We start from the raw sequence: 18,196 nt of genomic DNA, 5'->3' as shown, positions 1-18,196 counted from the left end.
AGGCATCTCCTTTATGCTGGGAAAGGCAGGGGTGGGTGTGCCCCAAATCTGAGCTTGGCCCTGGTGTACTGGGTTGAATAGCGTTCTCCCAAAACTCCTGTCCACTTGGTGGGAACTTATGATTGTGACCCCATCTGGAAAGAGGGTCTTTGCAGATGTAACCAAGTTAACATGAGGTTATACTGGAGTAGGGTGAGCCCGGGGACTCAAATGTGTTCATGAACGAAGGAATGAAAGAAGAAAAGAGGAGAAAGAAAACAAGATAGGAGGAAGGAGGGCAAAGGAAAAAATGAAGACGGTAGAAAGAAAAAAGGGCTGGAGGAAAGAAAGAAGAAAGGAAGGGTCGAAAAGACATTCTGAATTCCCTGGCGGCCCAGTGAGTGGTTAGGACGCCACGCTTTCACTGCTGAGGGCCCGGGTTCAATCCTTGGTTGGGGAACTAAGATCCTGCAAGCTGTATGGAACGGCCACAAAAAAAAAAAAAAAAAAAGAAAAGAAAAAGAAAAAGACACTCTGGATAAGCTGTGAGTTCTCATCTCCTCCAAGGGGATGTCACCACAGGCGGCCATGTGTTTCTTCACCTGCTTCCTGGCCACCATGGACCGTTCAGCTAATTTAGTTTTTTTTGAGCACCTACTACATGCCAGGCACCATGCCTCAGACTTTCTGTTTTGTCTAATCCTTGCCCTGATCCTGCGGTGTGGCTATGACTCTCCCCACTTTCCAAATGGAGAAACTGAGGCTTGGAGGGGAGAGGAAGCGTGCCCACAGTCGCACAGTGGCCTGAAGAGCAGGACCACGCAGGTGATGCTGGTGTCTGTCTGTCTGTCTCTCACACACACTTACGGACTCAGGGTTCTTGACGAAGACCTTGGTGCTCCCCATCTGGTACTGGTCTGGCTCCATGTTGACCGCCCGCAGCAAGTGCTGGACCCCCTGACGCTCGTCCCCACGCCAGTGCGGCCACGTCTCGGGGGTCAGAATAGCATACCTGGAGGGGGAGGGCAGGGGAGGGTTTGAGCAGCTAGCAGGGCGGTTGGGTGTTGGGGCCAGGGTGTGTGTGGCGGAGGGCGCCTCACCTCTGCAGGAACTTGGCAAACTGGCGGCGGTAGGCGAAGCCTGCCCGGCGCACCCTGATGTTCTCCTTTAGGCCCAGATACTCCACCTGGTGCTTGACCCTGGAGGGAGGGCAGCCTGAGTCCCCTGGTGGTCCTGGGAGTTGGGGGGGGGTGTCTGGATTCGTGCTGGAGGCAGTTTAGGGGGTGAGTTCCGAGGTCTAGGGAAGGAGGTTCACTGCTGGCCACAGAGGCCTGCTTGAGAGTTAGTTTTGTGCATTGGGGGAGCCTCGGTTCTGGGGGATCTGTGTTTGTTCGGGGGTCAGTTTCAATTTCAGGGGGTGGCACGTGGGGTTTGGGGAATGAGGGGGACTGTGTTAGTCCCTGGGGCATCCTACAGACAGTCTGGGGTCTTCCCTTGGGGTCTTGATCAGTGTTAGGTATAACCCTGGGGCCCTGAGGGGTTTTGCGCTGGTCCTAGGGGTCGGCTTGGGTGAGCCCTTTGATGGGTCCCACGACCCTGGGGGGGTTGTGGAGGGAGGGTCAGCTGGTGTGGACTGGCCCAGACGGGGCGGGGGGGGGGTCACCTGTTCTCCTCCCAGTCACGGGGCCTCTTGGTCTCGTTGGGCTTGATGCAGCGGAGGTAGTGGGGTGTGCACCTCTTCAGCGTGGATACCAGGTCGTTGGCTTGTTTCTAAGGGAGCGGGGAGAAAGTGGGGGTGGGGAGCACAGATGGGACCCTCTGGCCTCTCTCTCTTCCCACCCTGAATACAAGAGACAGGACACACTGGCTGGGTGTGTGGCACCTGATGGACCGCGGGCTCAGGTGTCCCTGGTCCATTCCGTATGTGACTCTGTTAACACGTATCACATGGGGTTGATATCGTGCATCTACCTGACCCTCAAACCGCAAACCAGGAGCTCACATGTCTGCCATATTCACCACTTAGCCTGGCACATAATAAGTGCTCAGTGAACTTTTTTTTTTTCAATTAATTTGTTTATTTTTGGCTGCGTTGGGTCTTCGTTGCTGCGTGTGGGCTTGCTCTAGTTGTGGCGAGCAGGGGCTACTCTTTGTTGCGGTGCGCGGGCTTCTCCTTGCGGTGGCTTCTCTTGCTGAACGTTTGTTGATGGAGTAACTGAGCACGTGGGAGCATGTTGCCCAGAAATTTCTGCCTGTCCTTTGGGGCACAGTACTTTGGAAGCAGAGAATCACGTGTGTGTGTCTGAGAGGCTAGGGTTGTGCATTTTAGTCCCTCAGGGGAGACTAGAAAGGAAATCATTCCAGGTGGGAGGATCGGGGGAGCGGCAGGAGAGACCCTGGTGTGGATCACAGCTCTGCTGTGTGATCTGGGCCAGTGACTGCACCTCTCTGAGCCTTGGCCTGCCATCTGCCAGATGGGACTAGTCCCACCTCCGTAAAGTGTCTTGTGTTTGCTGCCAGCACTGATAAGTGCCCCATATATGGTTATTGAAATATTATTAGGATGGGACACCCATGTTCATAGCAGCACTATTCACAATAGCCAAAAGGTGAAAACAGCCCAAGTGTCCATCAACGGAGGAATGGATAAGAAAAAACGGTATATCCATAAATGGAGTATTATTCAGCCTTAAAAAGGAAGGAAATTCTGACACATGCTTGAACCTTGAAGATATGCTCAGTGAAATAAACCAGTCACAAAAGGTTAAATGCTGTCTGATTCCATTTATAGGAGGTCCCTAGAAGGGTCAAATCCATAGAGACAGGAAGTAGATGGTGGGGGCCAGGGGCTGGGGGAGGGGATGGGGAGTGAGTGTTTCATGGGGACAGAGTTTCAGTTTGGGAAGATGAGAAAGTTCTGGAGATGGATGGTGAGGATGGTGGCACAAATGCAAACGTACTTAATGCTGCTGAGAAGTATACTTAAAAATGGTTAATATGGTAAATTTTATGTATATTTTACCACAATGAAGAAAAAAGTGACACGACCAAAAGACCAAAAAAGCAAAAAACAAAAAAACATTAGGATGATGGTTCACTTCTGGATTTAGGGAGTTAGGAGGACATTAAGGAAGCTGGTCCAAGCTCCTTAACCCCAGAGCTGGAAGAAGGCCCTGGTGAACAGAGGGTGCCAGAGGGAGGGGCAGAGGCCCTGGGATGGGGGAGGGATTGACGTTGGAATGAGGGAAATGGACCCATCCCTCCCCATGCCCACCTTGATCTTGGAGCCGGCTGTGCTGGGGCGGCCCTTCTTTTCTACATCCAGCTTCTCAGGAAAGAGCATCCGGAGGAAGGCCCTGGGCAGGGATAGAGGGGAGGTCGGAGGTGCAGCTGGAACTTGGGTGCCCTCCCAGAGGTGGGCTGTCTAGGTGCCTGGGACCCAGAGGACATGCTGTACAGTACGGTTCTTCCTTAATGCTAGGGGGTGTGATGGTGAGAATCAGAAAGTTGGTTTTGTCCATTTGGTTCCTTGATTTATTTGTACTGTTACTTTTTCCTCCATGACCGTGTATGACTTGGGTAGCAAGTAAAATAGAACAAAGTTAAGCTAAGTGATGCAGCATCTCGGGCAACAGGGGCAGGTCCCGTGGGAGGAACCGTCTTACAGGCACAGGCTTGCACGTGTGTGCAAAGAAGTATGGAAAAGGATCTTGTTGCTGTAGCTCTGTTTGTGATAGCCATAGATGGGCACAACCTAAGTGTCCATCAACAGGGGATCGGTTAAATTCACTTTGGCGAAACCGAGCAGGACACTGTGGAGCCTTCCCAGAGACAGAATTCCCCGCCATATCCCCTGCCTCTTGTTTGTAGAAAAACTTTAGCCTCCCAGGCCTTCTCTGAGTTCCAAAGAGGAAATTTAATCAGGAAAGCGAGAAAATGCAGAAACAAAGGAAAGCAGCCAAGCAAGACAAAATAATAATAGTTCAGCCATAAAACAAAGTTAAGGACTTTTCGTTCCTCCTCAAGGGCCATAGATAATATCCTGAGCCATATCCTTGAGTTGTTTTGCAGATATCAAAACCCCCATCAGGTAGAAGAAGCTAACTATATGCTGACCACCAGTACATAGACCCCAGATTGGCTGGAACCAGAAGGTTGATGATAGAGATTCCAGAAACATCACTCTGTTACCTCACCATCAGCCAATCAGAAAATTGTGCACGAACTGATCACACACCCTGTGACCCTCTCCCTCACGCTGTCTTTAAAGACCCTTCCCTGAAAGCCATCAGGGAGTTTGGGTCTTTTGAGTATGAGCTGCCTATTCTCCTTGCTTGGCCCTGCAATAAACGCTGTACTTTCCTTCACCACCAAGCAGTGTCAGGGAGTTGGCTTTGCTGCGCATTGAGCGAGGGGCCTGAGTTTGGTTTGGTAACATTGTTACATTCACAGCTTCTTCCTCCTTCTCAGTGAGATCTTCCCTAACCACCATAACCCAGAAGAAGTGGACTGCTTAATAGATGCAGAGTATGTGTTTAGGGTGATGAAATGTTTCTGAACCTAATAGTGGTGATTGTTACACAACATTGTGAATGTACTTAATACTTAATGCCACTGAGCTGTATACTTTAAAACGGGTAGAAAGGTAAATTTTATATTTTGTGTATTTTATCACAATTAAAAGAAAGCAAAAAAAAAAAAAAAAAAGAATGAATGATGCCCTCCTCACTGTCTACCCCTTACCAACTTAGTTTTTCTTCACACTTGTTCCAGTGGTTCTCACACCTCAGTGGGCACCAGAATCACCAAGAAAGCTTGTTGAAACACAGATAGCTGGGCCTTGCCCCTGGAGGTTCTCATTCACAGGTCTGGACTGGGGGCCAATAATTTCTAACAATAATTTCTGGTGATGCTGAGGGTGCTGGTCCAGGGACCCCACTTTGTGAACCACAGCTCTAACTCTGTGCTTTACAATATGGCAGCCATGGGTCACACGTGGTTCCTGAAGCCCTTATAATGTGGCCTGTCCAAACTGAGATATGCTGTGAGTGTTAAAATACACACTGGATTTCAAAGAGTATGCAGTATGGAAAAAGAGAATGTAAGTATTTCATCAATAATTTTTTAGTACTGATTGCATATTAAAATGCTACTTTGGGTATACTGAGCTAAAGAAAACATTAAAAAAATGTCACCTGTTTTACTTGTTCAGCTTTTTACTTTCTTAAAAAAATTGTTTCACTGTTTAATATTCCACAGACAATTAGTTGTATGGTAAATCTTTTACTACAATTCTGTTTTTTAAAAAGAACAAACCCTAGACGAAATCTGACCAGCAGATGTGTTTTGTTAGGTACACATGGCTTTCTTTTTTTGTGCGTGTCTGTGTGTGGTAAAATACACAAAACAACATACAATTTACCATTTAAATCATTTTAAAATGTACTACTCACTGGTATTAGGTACATTTACATTGTTGTGCAACACCTTTTTACTTTTTAAGTGTGCTTACCAGAAAGTTTAAAACTACACGGGTGGCAGGAATGGGGACTGACTGCAATTTGGCATGAAGGATCTTTTGAGGTGATGCACGTGTTCCAAACTGGATTGTGGTGATGGTTGTACAGCTCTGAACATTTACTAAAAACCATTTCTTAAAATGGATGCATTTAATGGTATGTAACTTATACCTGAATCAGGCCATTTAAAAATAACTACGTGTGTGGCTTCAGTTCTATTGGATGTGGAATAATATTGGATAGCATTGCTGTAAATCAATGGTTCCCAAACTCTAATGTACACATGACTCCTGGGGTCTTGTTAAAGTGCAGATTCTGATTCAGTCCATCTGAGGTGGAGCCTGAGACTCTATGTTTGTAATCAGCTCAGAGGATGCTGACGTTACTGGTCTAGTAACCACACTTTTATACGAACCACTGTCTTAGAACTTTCACCCATGCTATATTCTATTTGCCTTTTTTCCCCTCTAGTTCAATGTCTGTCTCGCCACTTGGCTGTCAGCTTGATGAGAGCAGCTGTGTTTTCTGACCTGTTCAGTCCTCTACCCCCAAAAGTTCAAACGATGCCTGGTACACAGCAGCGCTTGAATAAAATTTTGAGGTATAAAAAGATGGAACCCGGTATGCTGCTGTGATCAGGAGGATGGATCCATACATATGAATACAGAAAAATGCACAGCGAGATGTGGTTTCACCGCGTAAAGAGGGAAGCCAGCACAGATGCTTGGGTTTGCAGAGGGCAGCATTGGAAGGGCCCTAAGGAACTGCTGCTAGGGCTTTCCTCACTTCCCGCTGTGGACCTCGGGCTACTGTTTAATCAGAACCGGTCATTAGAAACACAGCCACCCCCCACCCCCAAAGTTTATGGCGTGATGGGAGCTCTGGGGAAGACGGGGTGGTCTCTGGGCCTCCCCCATCCCCACAAGGAGTTGCCCAGAGGCTCCCGCCTGGGACCACTCACTGCTCGCTGGTCTGCATCAGCTCTATGAGGTCGGAGAAGAGGACATCACGGTTCCTCTCGCAGAAGCCGCTGACATCATAGGATACCTGGAGGAAGGCGGCGTGGCGGGAGTGAGGGACTTAGGCAGAGGGTCGGGGGGGCGTCCTGTGGGGGCCTGCTCGGGGGTAAGAGGACTGGGTGGTGTCTACAGTTCAAAATAGGGGGTCGGGGGCAGCATGGGCCCGGGGGCCCTGGAGGTCTGATGTTCAAGGTGAGGTTGGAGGGTCAGGGCTGCAGTCTGGGTCAGAGGTGAAGGAAGATGGGGGTCACAGTCCAGATTAGGGGGCGGGGGCTGCAGGCTGGATCCGAGGGATGGGGAGGTGACAGAGCTCAGATTGGGGGGTGAGGGGCTGCAATCTCGGCAGGGGTGGGCCCCGGGGATTCCACGACTGAATTTGGTGTCAAAAGGTCAGATTGAGCATCTGTATTGGGCTTGGTTGGGGGGCTGGGGGCTGGGGGACTGTGTCAGGAGGGTGACAGCACTGGCTGGGGGTTGGTGGGTGGGGGGGGCTTTGGCCAGGCTTGTGGGCTGGGTCTGCCATCCGCAAGGTGGGGGCCCTGCATAGTTTCTGTCGGGGCTGCTTCCTGCTGAGGGAACACGGGAGCTCCGGCCCATTTTAGGGATTGGTGGGCTGCAGTACGGCCAGGGGGCCCCTGAGGTTCTTCGCTGCCCGTGTTAAGGTCAGTGGGAGAGTCTTCAGTCTTGTAAACTGGGGAGGGGGGGCCATGGCCAGGGTCGGAGGCCAGTGGATTTCTAAAGCCTTGGCTAGGGGTCTGTGTGTAGGGGGCTCCAGCCTATCGTGGAGGCAGTGGCTGGCAACATGGCCCTGGGGACTCCAAGTTGAGATCAGAAGGAGGGGGGCTGTGTCCTGGGTCAGGGGGATAGTGGGGCTTACAGCTCAGATTGGGGCTTGGGGGTCTGCTGCTTAATTTGGGGTCGATGGGGGGGAGTTTGTGTCCTATAAGGGGGGGACCTGTCCTGTTAGCTGGGAGAGCTGTGGGCTTGATCATGGGCCAGTGGGTTCCACAGCCCCGGCTGAAGGGCCATGGGTTGGGGTGACAGGCCAGTTCTTGGGGATCAGTGGTAGGGGGTCTGTGTTTCTGGCCAGTCGGGGGAGGGCTGGAGAAGGGGGCCGGTGGAGTTCTTCAGCCCTGGCTGGGGGTCTGGGCGGAATCCCCCTGGGGTCCATGGGGCGGGGGTGGGGCGCACCTTGCCCGCGTAGTGGTGGATGACGAAGCCGGCACTCCAGCTGTTGAAGTGCTCGTGGGTGCCCACGGCCGCCTGCAGCTTCTGCAGCAGCGTCTGGTCGGCGCCGCCGCCCGTGGCGTGCATGGTGGCGCACACGTCGTCCAGGACGCTCATGATGCCTGGTGGGTTCTGCGGGTGAGGGCGTCGGGTGGGGTGGGCGGGGCATGGATCAGCCTTGCCCGGCCCTGCCCCCGTCTCGCTCATTGGGGAGGGAGAGGAGAGGCTCCCAAATACAAGAGCAAAAGGTGCTGGTGGGGGGCCCAGATGTATGGGGGCTGCTGTGGAAGCTCGCTGGTGCAGGATAGGGTGGGGGACCCCATAAAGGATCCATGCCTGTATCCCTTCCCCAGACTGAGATGGTGGGGGGATCTGTCAGCTTTGACCCCTCTATCCCCAGCAGCCTGCCTGGGGGGATGTTTGTTGAGTGAATAAGTGAAAGGTGAGCAGGTAAGCAGAGTGAATGGGCAAGGTGGCTGACAGGTATCGTCAGTGGGGCTCCATCTGCCCAAGGGGGAGCATGGGTGAGAAGGGCCTACGGGGGCTGGAACCGCCCCGGCTCTCCCAGCTCTCCCAAGCCCAGCTCCGGGGCCCAGTGAGAACCCCCAAATCTGCCCTGGCCCTCACCAGCTTGTTTTCGATGAGGTCACAGACGATTTTGTTGTTGAAGTACTGGATGGGGGTCCAGCGGATGCCCTCCTGTACGTACTCCTCCTGGTGGTGGCAAAGGGGGCAGGGACGGGATCAGGTGTCTGGGCAAAGGTGCCTGTGTTTCTAGAATTTGAGCTTCATGAGGATGGGTGAAGGAGGTGTGACAGATGTTCTCCCCCACCCCCCATATAACTCCTCTTCCCATCTCATCACTTAGGACTGTCTCTGATAACAGAGCCCGTTGCCCCGTGTGGGGCAGGTCGGAAGTTTCCCCAGGGGTCCGAGAATTGAGCCCCAGTTGCCTGAAGTGTGACCTTCTCATGAATACATCCTATTTGGCTCTTTAAAAAAAATCCCTTTCTGGGGACTTCCTTGGTGGTCCAGTGGTTAAGACTCTGCGCTTCCACTGCAGGGGGGGCATGGGTTTCATCCCTGGTGGGGGGACTAAAATCCCGCGTGGAGTGGCCAAAAAAAAAAAAAAAAAAAAGAATGGTGGTTTTTTAAAAAAAAAATCCCTTTCTCACTTCTTCAGTCATCTCCTGGTATTTGCCCTGAATCCTAGTCTCAGGCTCTGCTTCTATGGGACGGGTTGAATGAAAACAGCAGGGAATTTTGTCTGTCCTGTTCATGGAGGTCTCCCTAGCAAGGCAGACAGTGCCTGGTACACAGCAGGTGCTCAATAAGTAATTGTTGAAGGTGTGAACAAAGAGGCTCTTCCCTAGCCCTTGTCAAACCTTTAGAGGCAGAAAACCTCTCCTGAAGGAAGGAGCTTGGACAGGTCAGCAGAGACAGGTGCCAGTGTGGGGCTGGGGTGTCCCCTGGTTGCTTGGCAACCTTCATGGTCCTGCCTCCACCCCCAGTGTCCCCTGCTCCTGGCCACTTGGCTGCCCTTGCCCACCTGTTCAGCCTTTAGGGTGAGTTCGATAAAGATCTGCTGTAGCTTCTCGTTGACGAAGTTGATGCAGAACTGCTCAAAGCCGTTTTTCTGCCAAGAGAGGGAAAGAATGCTTCCCTAAGTGGGCTGATGCTGGAGGCCGGGGCCACTGGGCCACCCTAGAGTGGCCATGGGCTGGTGGCAGTGTCATATGTACCTGGAAGATCTCAAAGCCATAGATGTCAAGCACACCGATACTGTACTCCTCCTGGGGCTTCTGCATGGCACGGTTAATGGCCTGTGATGCGGTGGGGACACTAGGTGAGTGGCCTGCCACTCTCTTGAAATGCTCTTAGCAATGTTCACAGGCTGGGTCCCCTCCCACCAGTTTCTCTCCTGCCTTCCCCACCTCTGTGCATACCCCTTCCCCCATCGGTCATTCCTATGAGAAACCCAGGTGTTAGAACATCTGGGTTCCTGCCTTGGGAGCTGGCTCTGCCCCTTAACCACTCTGCACCTCTACTTTCTCATCTTTAAAATGGGTAATAGTAGCAACTCTCTTAGGGGTCTATTTTCTAAGAATTAAATAAACTGATGCATGGAAAACAGAACGATAGCGGGCACACATTAGGTGCTATGGAATGTTGGCTACTACAGTCACTATTCTTGACCTTGACACGTCCCATTCTCATCCACCCCCGTCTAGTCCATCACTTTGTCCTCCTGACAGCCCCCCTCCCCCCACCTCGTGGCTCTCAAACGCACCCACCCCTGTCCATCCCAACAGCCCCCATCTCAGTGCAGGCCTGGACGTTTCCAATAGACCCCTCCTTCCTGGGCTCCATGCTACAGCCAGGAAGCCCCTAAATCTCCCATCAGATCACCTCCTGCCCTGCTTGGCGCCTCCTACGGCTGGGCATTGGTGAGGTCATGCCCACAAACTGGTCATGACAGTCAAGACGCCCCCCTCGCCCCCCCCCCCCCCCCCACCGCCGCTGGGCTGGTCCAAGCCCAGGGCCTGGTGCTGTCCCTGAGCTCCTCTCCCACCCCCGGCCCCACTTGCCTCTACGAGGAAGTTGAAGAGACGGGAGTAGAGCCCCTTGGCCAGGGCGTCCCGAGTGTAGGCTGCCTGCTCCACGTTCAAGGTCACGTCAATGGACTCGCTGCGCCCGCCCCAGCGACTGTCCATCTTGCGGCTGGTCAGCTTCTCCTGCAGCCGCCCGCTGTCTATGCCCAGGAGGTAGGCAGGGAAGGCCAAGACTGCCAGGTGATGGGGCGGGTGGGGGGAAGGGAGCAGTCCGTTGGGCTCTTGGGTTTCTTGTGAGCGCCCCCATCTCTCCCCATTTTGCCCAGTGACACCGATCTTGTCCTCATGGGACCTTACCCCCAGGGGGCCACACAGGGAGGAAGCAGGTCACACATGCATACACGCCTCCACCCCGCCCTCCACAGCACCCACACTCACGGTCTGCACTCTCCACCCGGGCATAATTCCCATCTTCGCGGAAGCTGATGTTTCCCAAGTGCAAGATCCCTGCCACAAGCTGCAGGACCAGCTGCTGGACATTGGGCGGGATCCCGATGACCTGCATGGCACTCTGGGGGCACAACAGGGACAGAGCCTGTGCCACAAATCCCGACCTCCAGGCTGCCCCCTGGGTTAGGTTTTGGGGGCCATGGCACAGACCTGGGGAGTCAGGACACCTGGGTCTCTGTCCTGGCTCTTTCACTCATTTGCTCTGTAACCTTGGGCAAGTTCCTTCCCCTCTCTGGGCCTTGGTTTCCCAACTTGTAACACGGGAAGTTTCCCGGGGCTGGAGGGGCAGCTGGCGCTCACCAGAGTCTCACTGAAGTCGCTCCGATCATCGGTGCCATCGACCTTGTAGGTGTCTGCTTGGTTGAGGTAGTAATAGTAGTCGGGGGTCATGAGCCCCAGGTTCTGCCGTTGCTCCTGAGAAGCCCCTTCCAGCAGCTGGAGGGCAAACGATGCTCACGCATGTGGTGGTGGATTGGCCCAGCCCTCGTAATCCCCGAGTCCTCACTGTCATGGGCTTCCGAACGCTGACCCTCCCATTGTCTCCCCCTGGGCTCCAGGTGGGGCTCCCTCTGCCCCAGCCCCACGGCCCCCTTCCGTGCACCTGGTAGTAGATGTGGAAGTTCCTCTCGTTTTCATTCTGCATGACCACTCGGGATTTCTCCAGCAAGAAGTTGGAGATCTTGCCCCCATCTGGCTCCCCACCGCGGCTGAACTGGATCTCAAAGTACTTGCCCTGAACCCGAGAGAGCCACATCAGCCCTCCCAGGGTCCCAGGGCTGCAGGTGAGGAAGGATTGAGGAATCAGTCTTACGAGCCTGGCCTCTTTGTCGCTCTTCCCCATGTGACCTCAAGTTGCTTTTCTCTCCTCACCTCCCACTTATTGTTCTTTTCACCAGCTCCTTCCCTCCAGCCTTTGCTTAAGCTGTGTCCTGGGCCAGGAATGCCTTTTCCTCCCTCTCTGATGATTCAAGCCCTCACTCGGGGCATCTAGCCCTGTGCCTGGCACAGAGAAGTATCACAGTTTATTGACAGCTCCCCAGTCCCCCCACCATAACCCAGAGGCCTCCATGTCTCTGTGGAATGCTACTGGTTCCAATGATCCTGGGCGTCTCCCATATGTTGTCCCTGAGCCCAGAGCAAGGGACCCACACCATCTTTGGTCTCTGACTCCATCTGGGTTCCACTCTGGCTGGAGGTTGGAAGGCAGACAAGCCCCTTATTTCTCCTTTCTGCCACCTACATCCAATTACAATACAAATGACATCATCATACTACACAATTAAACACCTATAATGTATGACAAATACTTATTCTATTGTATAATAAAACTATATAAAATAAAATAGAATTACATATTTTTGAGATTCATTCATGTTTTGGTGTGCATTAGTAGTTTGAAAACACAGACTGTGTGATTCCATTTATACGAAGTTCTAGAACTGCTGAAACGAATCCACGGTGAAAAAAGAAAATATCAGAGTGGTTGCTTCTGGGGTAAAGTAGGAGTAGAGATCAACTAGAAAGAGACAAGAGGGAATTTTCTGGAGAGATGGTGATATTCTGTATATCGGTGGGGGTGTGGGTTGCACAGGTGTATGCATTTGTCCAAACTCAGTGAATGGTCCCCTTTAGATTTATATATTTTGCTGTTACTTTAAAAGAAATAAAAGAGAACTGCAAAATTATATTGGACTATAATTAACGATCTACATGCTGAAGTGTTTGGGGGGAAAGGTATGATGTCTACAGCTTAGTTTGCAGTGCCTCAAAAAAAATGGATGAATGGAGATACGATTAAGCAAGTATAGTAAACTATTAATGGTAGAATCTAGGAGATGGGCATACAGGCGTTCACTGTAGTATTCGTTCAACTTTTCCATGTATATGAAAAATTTTACAATAAAATGTTGGGGAAGATACTTCAAATATAATTATATTAGAAAATATATTAGAAAATAAAAATATAGCTAATAACTATAACTAATAATATTTAGGTAAATTAAAAAATATCATTAGTGTTGTAATTCATTAATCCATTTCCATGTTCAGGCATTTACTGAAATTATTGAGGTCTATGAGATGGATATTAATATCATCCCCATCCCAGCAGAGGAGCCCCACAAGGTTACATTGTTTTTCTTTGTCCAAGCCACACTTCTAAGCCGTGACAGAAACTGATGATAAATCCAAATCCGTTTACCTATTCTGTCTTCCATTAGGCTCAGCATGGCACCTGACACAAAAGGACTCCAAGAACCATACGATGAAAGAAAGAATGAATGAGGGAATAAATGGGACCTGAAGTGTGAATAGGAACAGACGTAGCCTGGTTGCAGCCGGGGGAAGAGTATTCAAGAACACTACACAGACATGTCATGGCCTCCACAGATATGCTGATGGGGGACTCTTTTTCAGATGAACCATGAACAGGAAATGAGTCTCCCAGTAAGGAGCAGGTATTTCCTGTATTCTTGAGAATACAGGTGAGAGAGAGAGAGAGAGAGGGAGGTCAGTGTGTCAGTGTGGGGGGAGCATCTGCTCCAAGCAGGCTGCAGAGACTTACAAAGCGACTGGAATTATTGTTGCGCACAGTCTTGGCATTGCCAAAGGCTTCCAGCAGTGGGTTTGATTGCAGGATGATGTCCTTCACATGCTGGGGAAAGAAGCAGGTGGGGTGGGAAGAGGTCAGACTGACGTGGGGTGTGGGAGTTCGGGGTGGGGGGGGGATGAAATGCCGTGCGGAGTGGGGAGACTCAGCCCTTCTTTCTGTTTCGCCTTACCTGGACCTTCTCGCCTCCGCCCGACACCTTGGAGATGTAGCCCATGATGTATTTAGCTGCCACTGTCTTCCCAGCTCCACTCTCTCCACTGGGGATGGGTGAGGGAAGGAATAATGAGTGACCAGGGGTGGGGGAAGTGCTCTTTCCAGTGTCTGATCCATCATTCATTCATTCATTGAATGAATGGCACCTACTGTGTGCCAGGCAATAGTCCAGGCATTGGGGATACAATAGTGAACAAGGCAGATCCAAATCTCTGTCTTCCTGACATTTAGATGGGACAGATGGGCAGTAACAGAATGAATACATAAAATATATCACAGGTCAGATGGTGACAAGAAAAGTAAAGCAGGGCCAGAGGCGGAGAGGGACAACGAGGGTCTGTTTGGATCAGGAGTTCCAGGTAAACCTCCCTGGGGTGATGATGTGGGCATGAGGGGCTGGGACCCCCACTCCGTACCTGATGATGACGCACTGGTTCTCACAGTCAATGAGCATGTTCCGGTACATGTTGTCCGTGAGGGCATAGATGTGCGGGGGATTCTCGTACTGGGCCTGGCGGGGGAGGTCTGGGCTCAGCCTAGGGCTAGGGCCTGGGGGTCCTGGGGCTGTGCCTCCCACCTGGCCCCGGCCTCACCGCGCCCTGGTAGAGGTCGATCTCACGGTCAGTGAAGTAGGGCATCTGCTTGAAGGGGTTTACGGAGATGAGCACGGAGCCGATGTAGGTCTGGTTGGGGGACGGTTAAGGGCCGTGCAGTGTCCCAGCAGGCTTTGTCCCTCATGGGCCCCTGTTCCCACCTCCTGCTCCCTTGGGGCTTCCTAGAGCCCCATGGCTTGGAGGAAGAGCTGGAGATACTCAGACGCACCCTGGGTCTCTTAGGAAAAAACTGATCTGGATCCAGAATGGGGAGAATAGAATATGCTGTGGCTGACCTACCCCTGGGGCAGAGGGAGCAGTGAGGGCCAGGGCCACCCCCAACCGGGGCCCTGCTGTCACTCCACTGTCCCCTGTCCTAACACCCAGCACCCTTACTGCCCATCCCCCCCCATTCCTGTGCTCAGTTATGTGTGTCCCTTCCATGCTGCAGTCCCTCTGCCAGCCGTGTCTGCTCTCATCCGCACACCAGCTCTCCATCCATTGGTCAGTCAGTCATCGTCCTGTCCCTCTGTCTTTCGTCTGCCCACCCCGCCCGCGGCCCAGGGTACAAAGATGTAGTCGTCCATGAAGCGCTTGCGGAGGTTGCCCACGATGGCGTCCTCGGTGATCTGGGACAGCAGCACCATGTCGTCCACGCCACTCTGCTTCACATTGTGGCTCTGCCAGTGGAAACGCTCCTTGCTGCCCTGGGGGTGGGGGCGGCGGGGTGGCGGTGAGCCCCTGCAGGGGGCGTGGCGGGGGATGGTGCCTCAGCACCCCCCTACTGGCTCACCTCCATCATCAGCTTCTGATGCTGGCCCCTTCCCCACCACCTCCCTTCCTCCTCCTGCATCTCCGGGACACCAGGAGAGGTAGGCAAGGTCTAGTCCCAAAGGAGGAGGCTCTGACACATCCCTCAACCCTCTCTTTTGGTCCCGCCATGCCTCCACTTAGTATCCCGTTGCCATAGAGGAGACAGCGATGCCTGGCCCAGCAGGGCAGAGTGTGCTTGGGACTCTGGTGGCTGTGGGAGGAGAGGAGGGCATCAGAGAAGGCTTGATGGGGGAGTCCCCACCCTGCTTCTCACGTCCCCAGCCCCGCTCTCCCTGCCTTGGCCCAGGCTGAGTCCCTGACTTCTCCGTGGCATTTGACCCGCTGCCACCCCTTCCACCTCGAGATGGACTCCTTCCTCCCCTTCCCATCCTCCTCCCTCGGGGTCATCCTAGCCCATCCCTCTGAGATTCTCTCAGCCACCATGTGTCTGTGATCTCCGCCTCTGTGCCTGGCCGTGACTCTGGTCCTCAGCTCGCACAGCCTTCCCTCCATCCCTGCCGTGGGCTTCTCCGTCCTCAGAGAGCCAGCCCCTGCACCTTCCCAGGCTCCCACTTAGCCTTCTCATTTCCTCCCTCAGCTTTTCATCAGATGACACCTTCCTTAGGCCCCAACGAGGAGACTCAGACACAGGCTCTTCTCAAAACCCTTCCTCCAGGAAGCCTGCCAGGAATGCTCTCTCCTTTCAGCCCAAACGAACTCATCCAGTGCCTAAAACGCTCAAGCACGCTGGCTCTCTCAGGCCCCCTCTGGCTCCGTTCAATATACCCCTGTCATGGAGGAGTCCGGCGCACAGAGTGATGGTGGCTTGGAGCTCTCCTGTCTGGTGAACTCATGCTCAGACAAGATGTCCCTCCTCTGGGAAGCCCCTTACCCGCCCCAGACCTGGAGTTCCTGGAGGGCAGGGATTGGGATTGAGTCCTTGCTAGTCCCAGCAGGGAGGACCTATCGAACAAACAAGGGACAAGGGCAAAGAAAGAAACCCAGCTTCAGAGGAAAAACCCCCAAGAGCAAAGATGCTGGGAACCAAAGTCAAGCCTTCAAAGATGACCAGGGTTTGCCAGGCAGATTCTGGGGAATGGAGATGGTGCGCTGGGCCCATCTGGGAAGGAATTCAGGCAGGGATCAAGCAGGAGGGTCAGCATGAGCAACTGTAGGGCAGAGGTGGATGAGAAGCCAGTCTCACCTGGGGGCACTGGGGAGCCACAGAAAGTTCCTGAGCAGGGGAGGTGCTTGCTCAGATTCTGGACATGCTGATGACCCCGGGGGCATCCGTGGGAGGATACCCACAGACACTAAATGAACCCAGTCTTTGGTGAGGGGGTAGATCTGGGTTCTAATCCTGGCCGTGTGACCTAACACTGATCAGAGCCTCAGTGGCCTCATCTGGAAAATGGGAGAAGCAGCCTCACTTCCCAGGGTTGATGTGAGGGATTAACTGCTTTGGGGAACAAAGTGGGGTAGGAGGATAATCCCCGGGCAGAGGGACACTTGACAGAATTAACATTCACCAAGCCTCTACAACATGCCTGACGCTGGGGGCAGATGTCACCAGTATTACTGGCAATCCTCACAGCAGTTCAGTGTGGTGTAGGCTAGGAGGGAGACTGGGACTTGAGAAGTATTTGACCCTTGACCAAGGATGCAGCTAAACTGTTTCCAAGGATGTGGGATTCGAATCTGGGTCCATCTGACAGCAAAGGCCAGGTTCTTGCATCCACACTCATGAGTGGCTGGGAGGCAAGGGGTGTTTGGGGTGGGATGTGAAAGCCGAGAAAGGTTTTGATCAAGAGCAGGGAGAAAGGGTTCACCAGGCAGAGTGAACTGCCTGGGCAAATGTGCAGAGGTGTGACCGAAGCAGGAAGAGAATGCAGAGGAGGAGGGTGGGCAGGGCTCAAACCCCTGAGACTGCTTCCAGCCTGAGTATTGAGAGTGAGTTTTTCATATGACAAATACCATCTCATCTCTCTGTCTATGGCTTCCTATCATTGCCACCTCCATGCATCCACTCCACAAAGAATTCCTGAGCACCTACTTTGTGCCAGTAACTTAGGGCTTTGGGAAGAACTCTTTCGCTTCCTCACTGTGTTGCCTCTAAGCCTTTGCACATGCTGAGCCCTCTGCCCAGCACACCCTTCCTGCCTGGCTAGTGCCAACCCATGCCTTAAGGCTTGGCTCAGGTGACGCCTCCTCCGAGAAGACCTCCCTGACTCCAGGACAGGTCAGGTGCTCCCTCTGGACCCCCCAGCCCCCAGGCATCCCTCACCATAGCCCCATCCACGTTCTGGACGTCATGCACAATAGCTGAGCTGTACTGCTCCTGGGGGCACTTTAAGAATTGTGGGGGACTTCCCTGGTGGTCCAGTGGTTAGGACTCCGCGCTCCCACTGCATGGGGCACGGGTTCAATCCCTGGTTGGGGAACTAAGATCCCGCATGCTGCAGGGCGCGGCCAAAGAAAAAAAAAATCGTGGGAGCATATTTGGTTGTTCCAGGGATGGGGACATGGCTGGCATTTAAGGGGGCCATAGGTCCCCTTAAATTTGCACATGTACCTAATTACATATTTTACAAATACATAATCGTCCTGCCCTCAGCTCCCCACCCCACCCCAGCAGAAGTTCATGTAAGTGACAAACCTGTTTATAATCATTGGAACCGAGAACCAAAACCTATTTTATGTACAAACAGAAAATCTATGTATTTTTTGCATGGTTGATACCCACTGCATTTTACAGGAAAGTGGCTATTGCGTAGCAAGGGAGGTTTTAGTTTTGTTCAGATTTCACTAAGAAATGTCCAGCGTTCGGAAGCTCATGCTGCTGGTGAGGTTAACGTGTCCTGTTTGTGGCGGGGGGGCTGTCTCGCTCGCTGAGACGCACCTGTGTCCAGGTGTGAGCACCTGGCCGCCCCAGTGGACGTTCTTGGGCCACTGGCCTGAGCACTTTCATCTTTTCATGCACATTTTATTCTAAATAACTTTCTCCTCGCCTTGCAGGGGGCCACATTAAATGTTTTCGGAGGATGGAAGTCTGTGTGTTTCACTGTTCCATTTCAGCGTTTCAAGGGGACCTGCCAGGATGCTTGTTATAAGAAGAGGGTGCTGGATGTGATGCCCTGAGAACCCCAGGATGCAGTGGGAA

The 18,196-nt window shown here is 52.7% G+C and overlaps 1 protein-coding gene across 1 annotated transcript in view; it reads right to left on the bottom strand.

Annotated features, from left to right (window-relative positions):
- Positions 1 to 18,196, bottom strand: part of MYO1F (myosin IF) — a 28,248-nt gene that overhangs the window by 6,204 nt on the left and 3,848 nt on the right. Inside the window, 18 exon segments of the mRNA XM_068537068.1 lie at positions 847 to 991; positions 1,080 to 1,178; positions 1,643 to 1,749; positions 3,254 to 3,335; positions 6,460 to 6,545; positions 7,709 to 7,876; positions 8,372 to 8,518; positions 9,294 to 9,380; positions 9,487 to 9,567; positions 10,333 to 10,529; positions 10,735 to 10,867; positions 11,107 to 11,241; positions 11,408 to 11,539; positions 13,370 to 13,459; positions 13,587 to 13,674; positions 14,047 to 14,141; positions 14,224 to 14,313; positions 14,793 to 14,930. Of these exon segments, the coding sequence (XP_068393169.1) occupies positions 847 to 991; positions 1,080 to 1,178; positions 1,643 to 1,749; positions 3,254 to 3,335; positions 6,460 to 6,545; positions 7,709 to 7,876; positions 8,372 to 8,518; positions 9,294 to 9,380; positions 9,487 to 9,567; positions 10,333 to 10,529; positions 10,735 to 10,867; positions 11,107 to 11,241; positions 11,408 to 11,539; positions 13,370 to 13,459; positions 13,587 to 13,674; positions 14,047 to 14,141; positions 14,224 to 14,313; positions 14,793 to 14,930 (2,100 nt within the window).

Source organism: Eschrichtius robustus, chromosome 2 (assembly GCF_028021215.1).
Source record: "Eschrichtius robustus isolate mEscRob2 chromosome 2, mEscRob2.pri, whole genome shotgun sequence".
NCBI classification, from domain to species: Eukaryota; Metazoa; Chordata; class Mammalia; order Artiodactyla; family Eschrichtiidae; genus Eschrichtius; species Eschrichtius robustus.
Note: the sequence above shows the minus strand (reverse complement) of the source record. Positions and strands in the feature narration are given on the sequence as shown.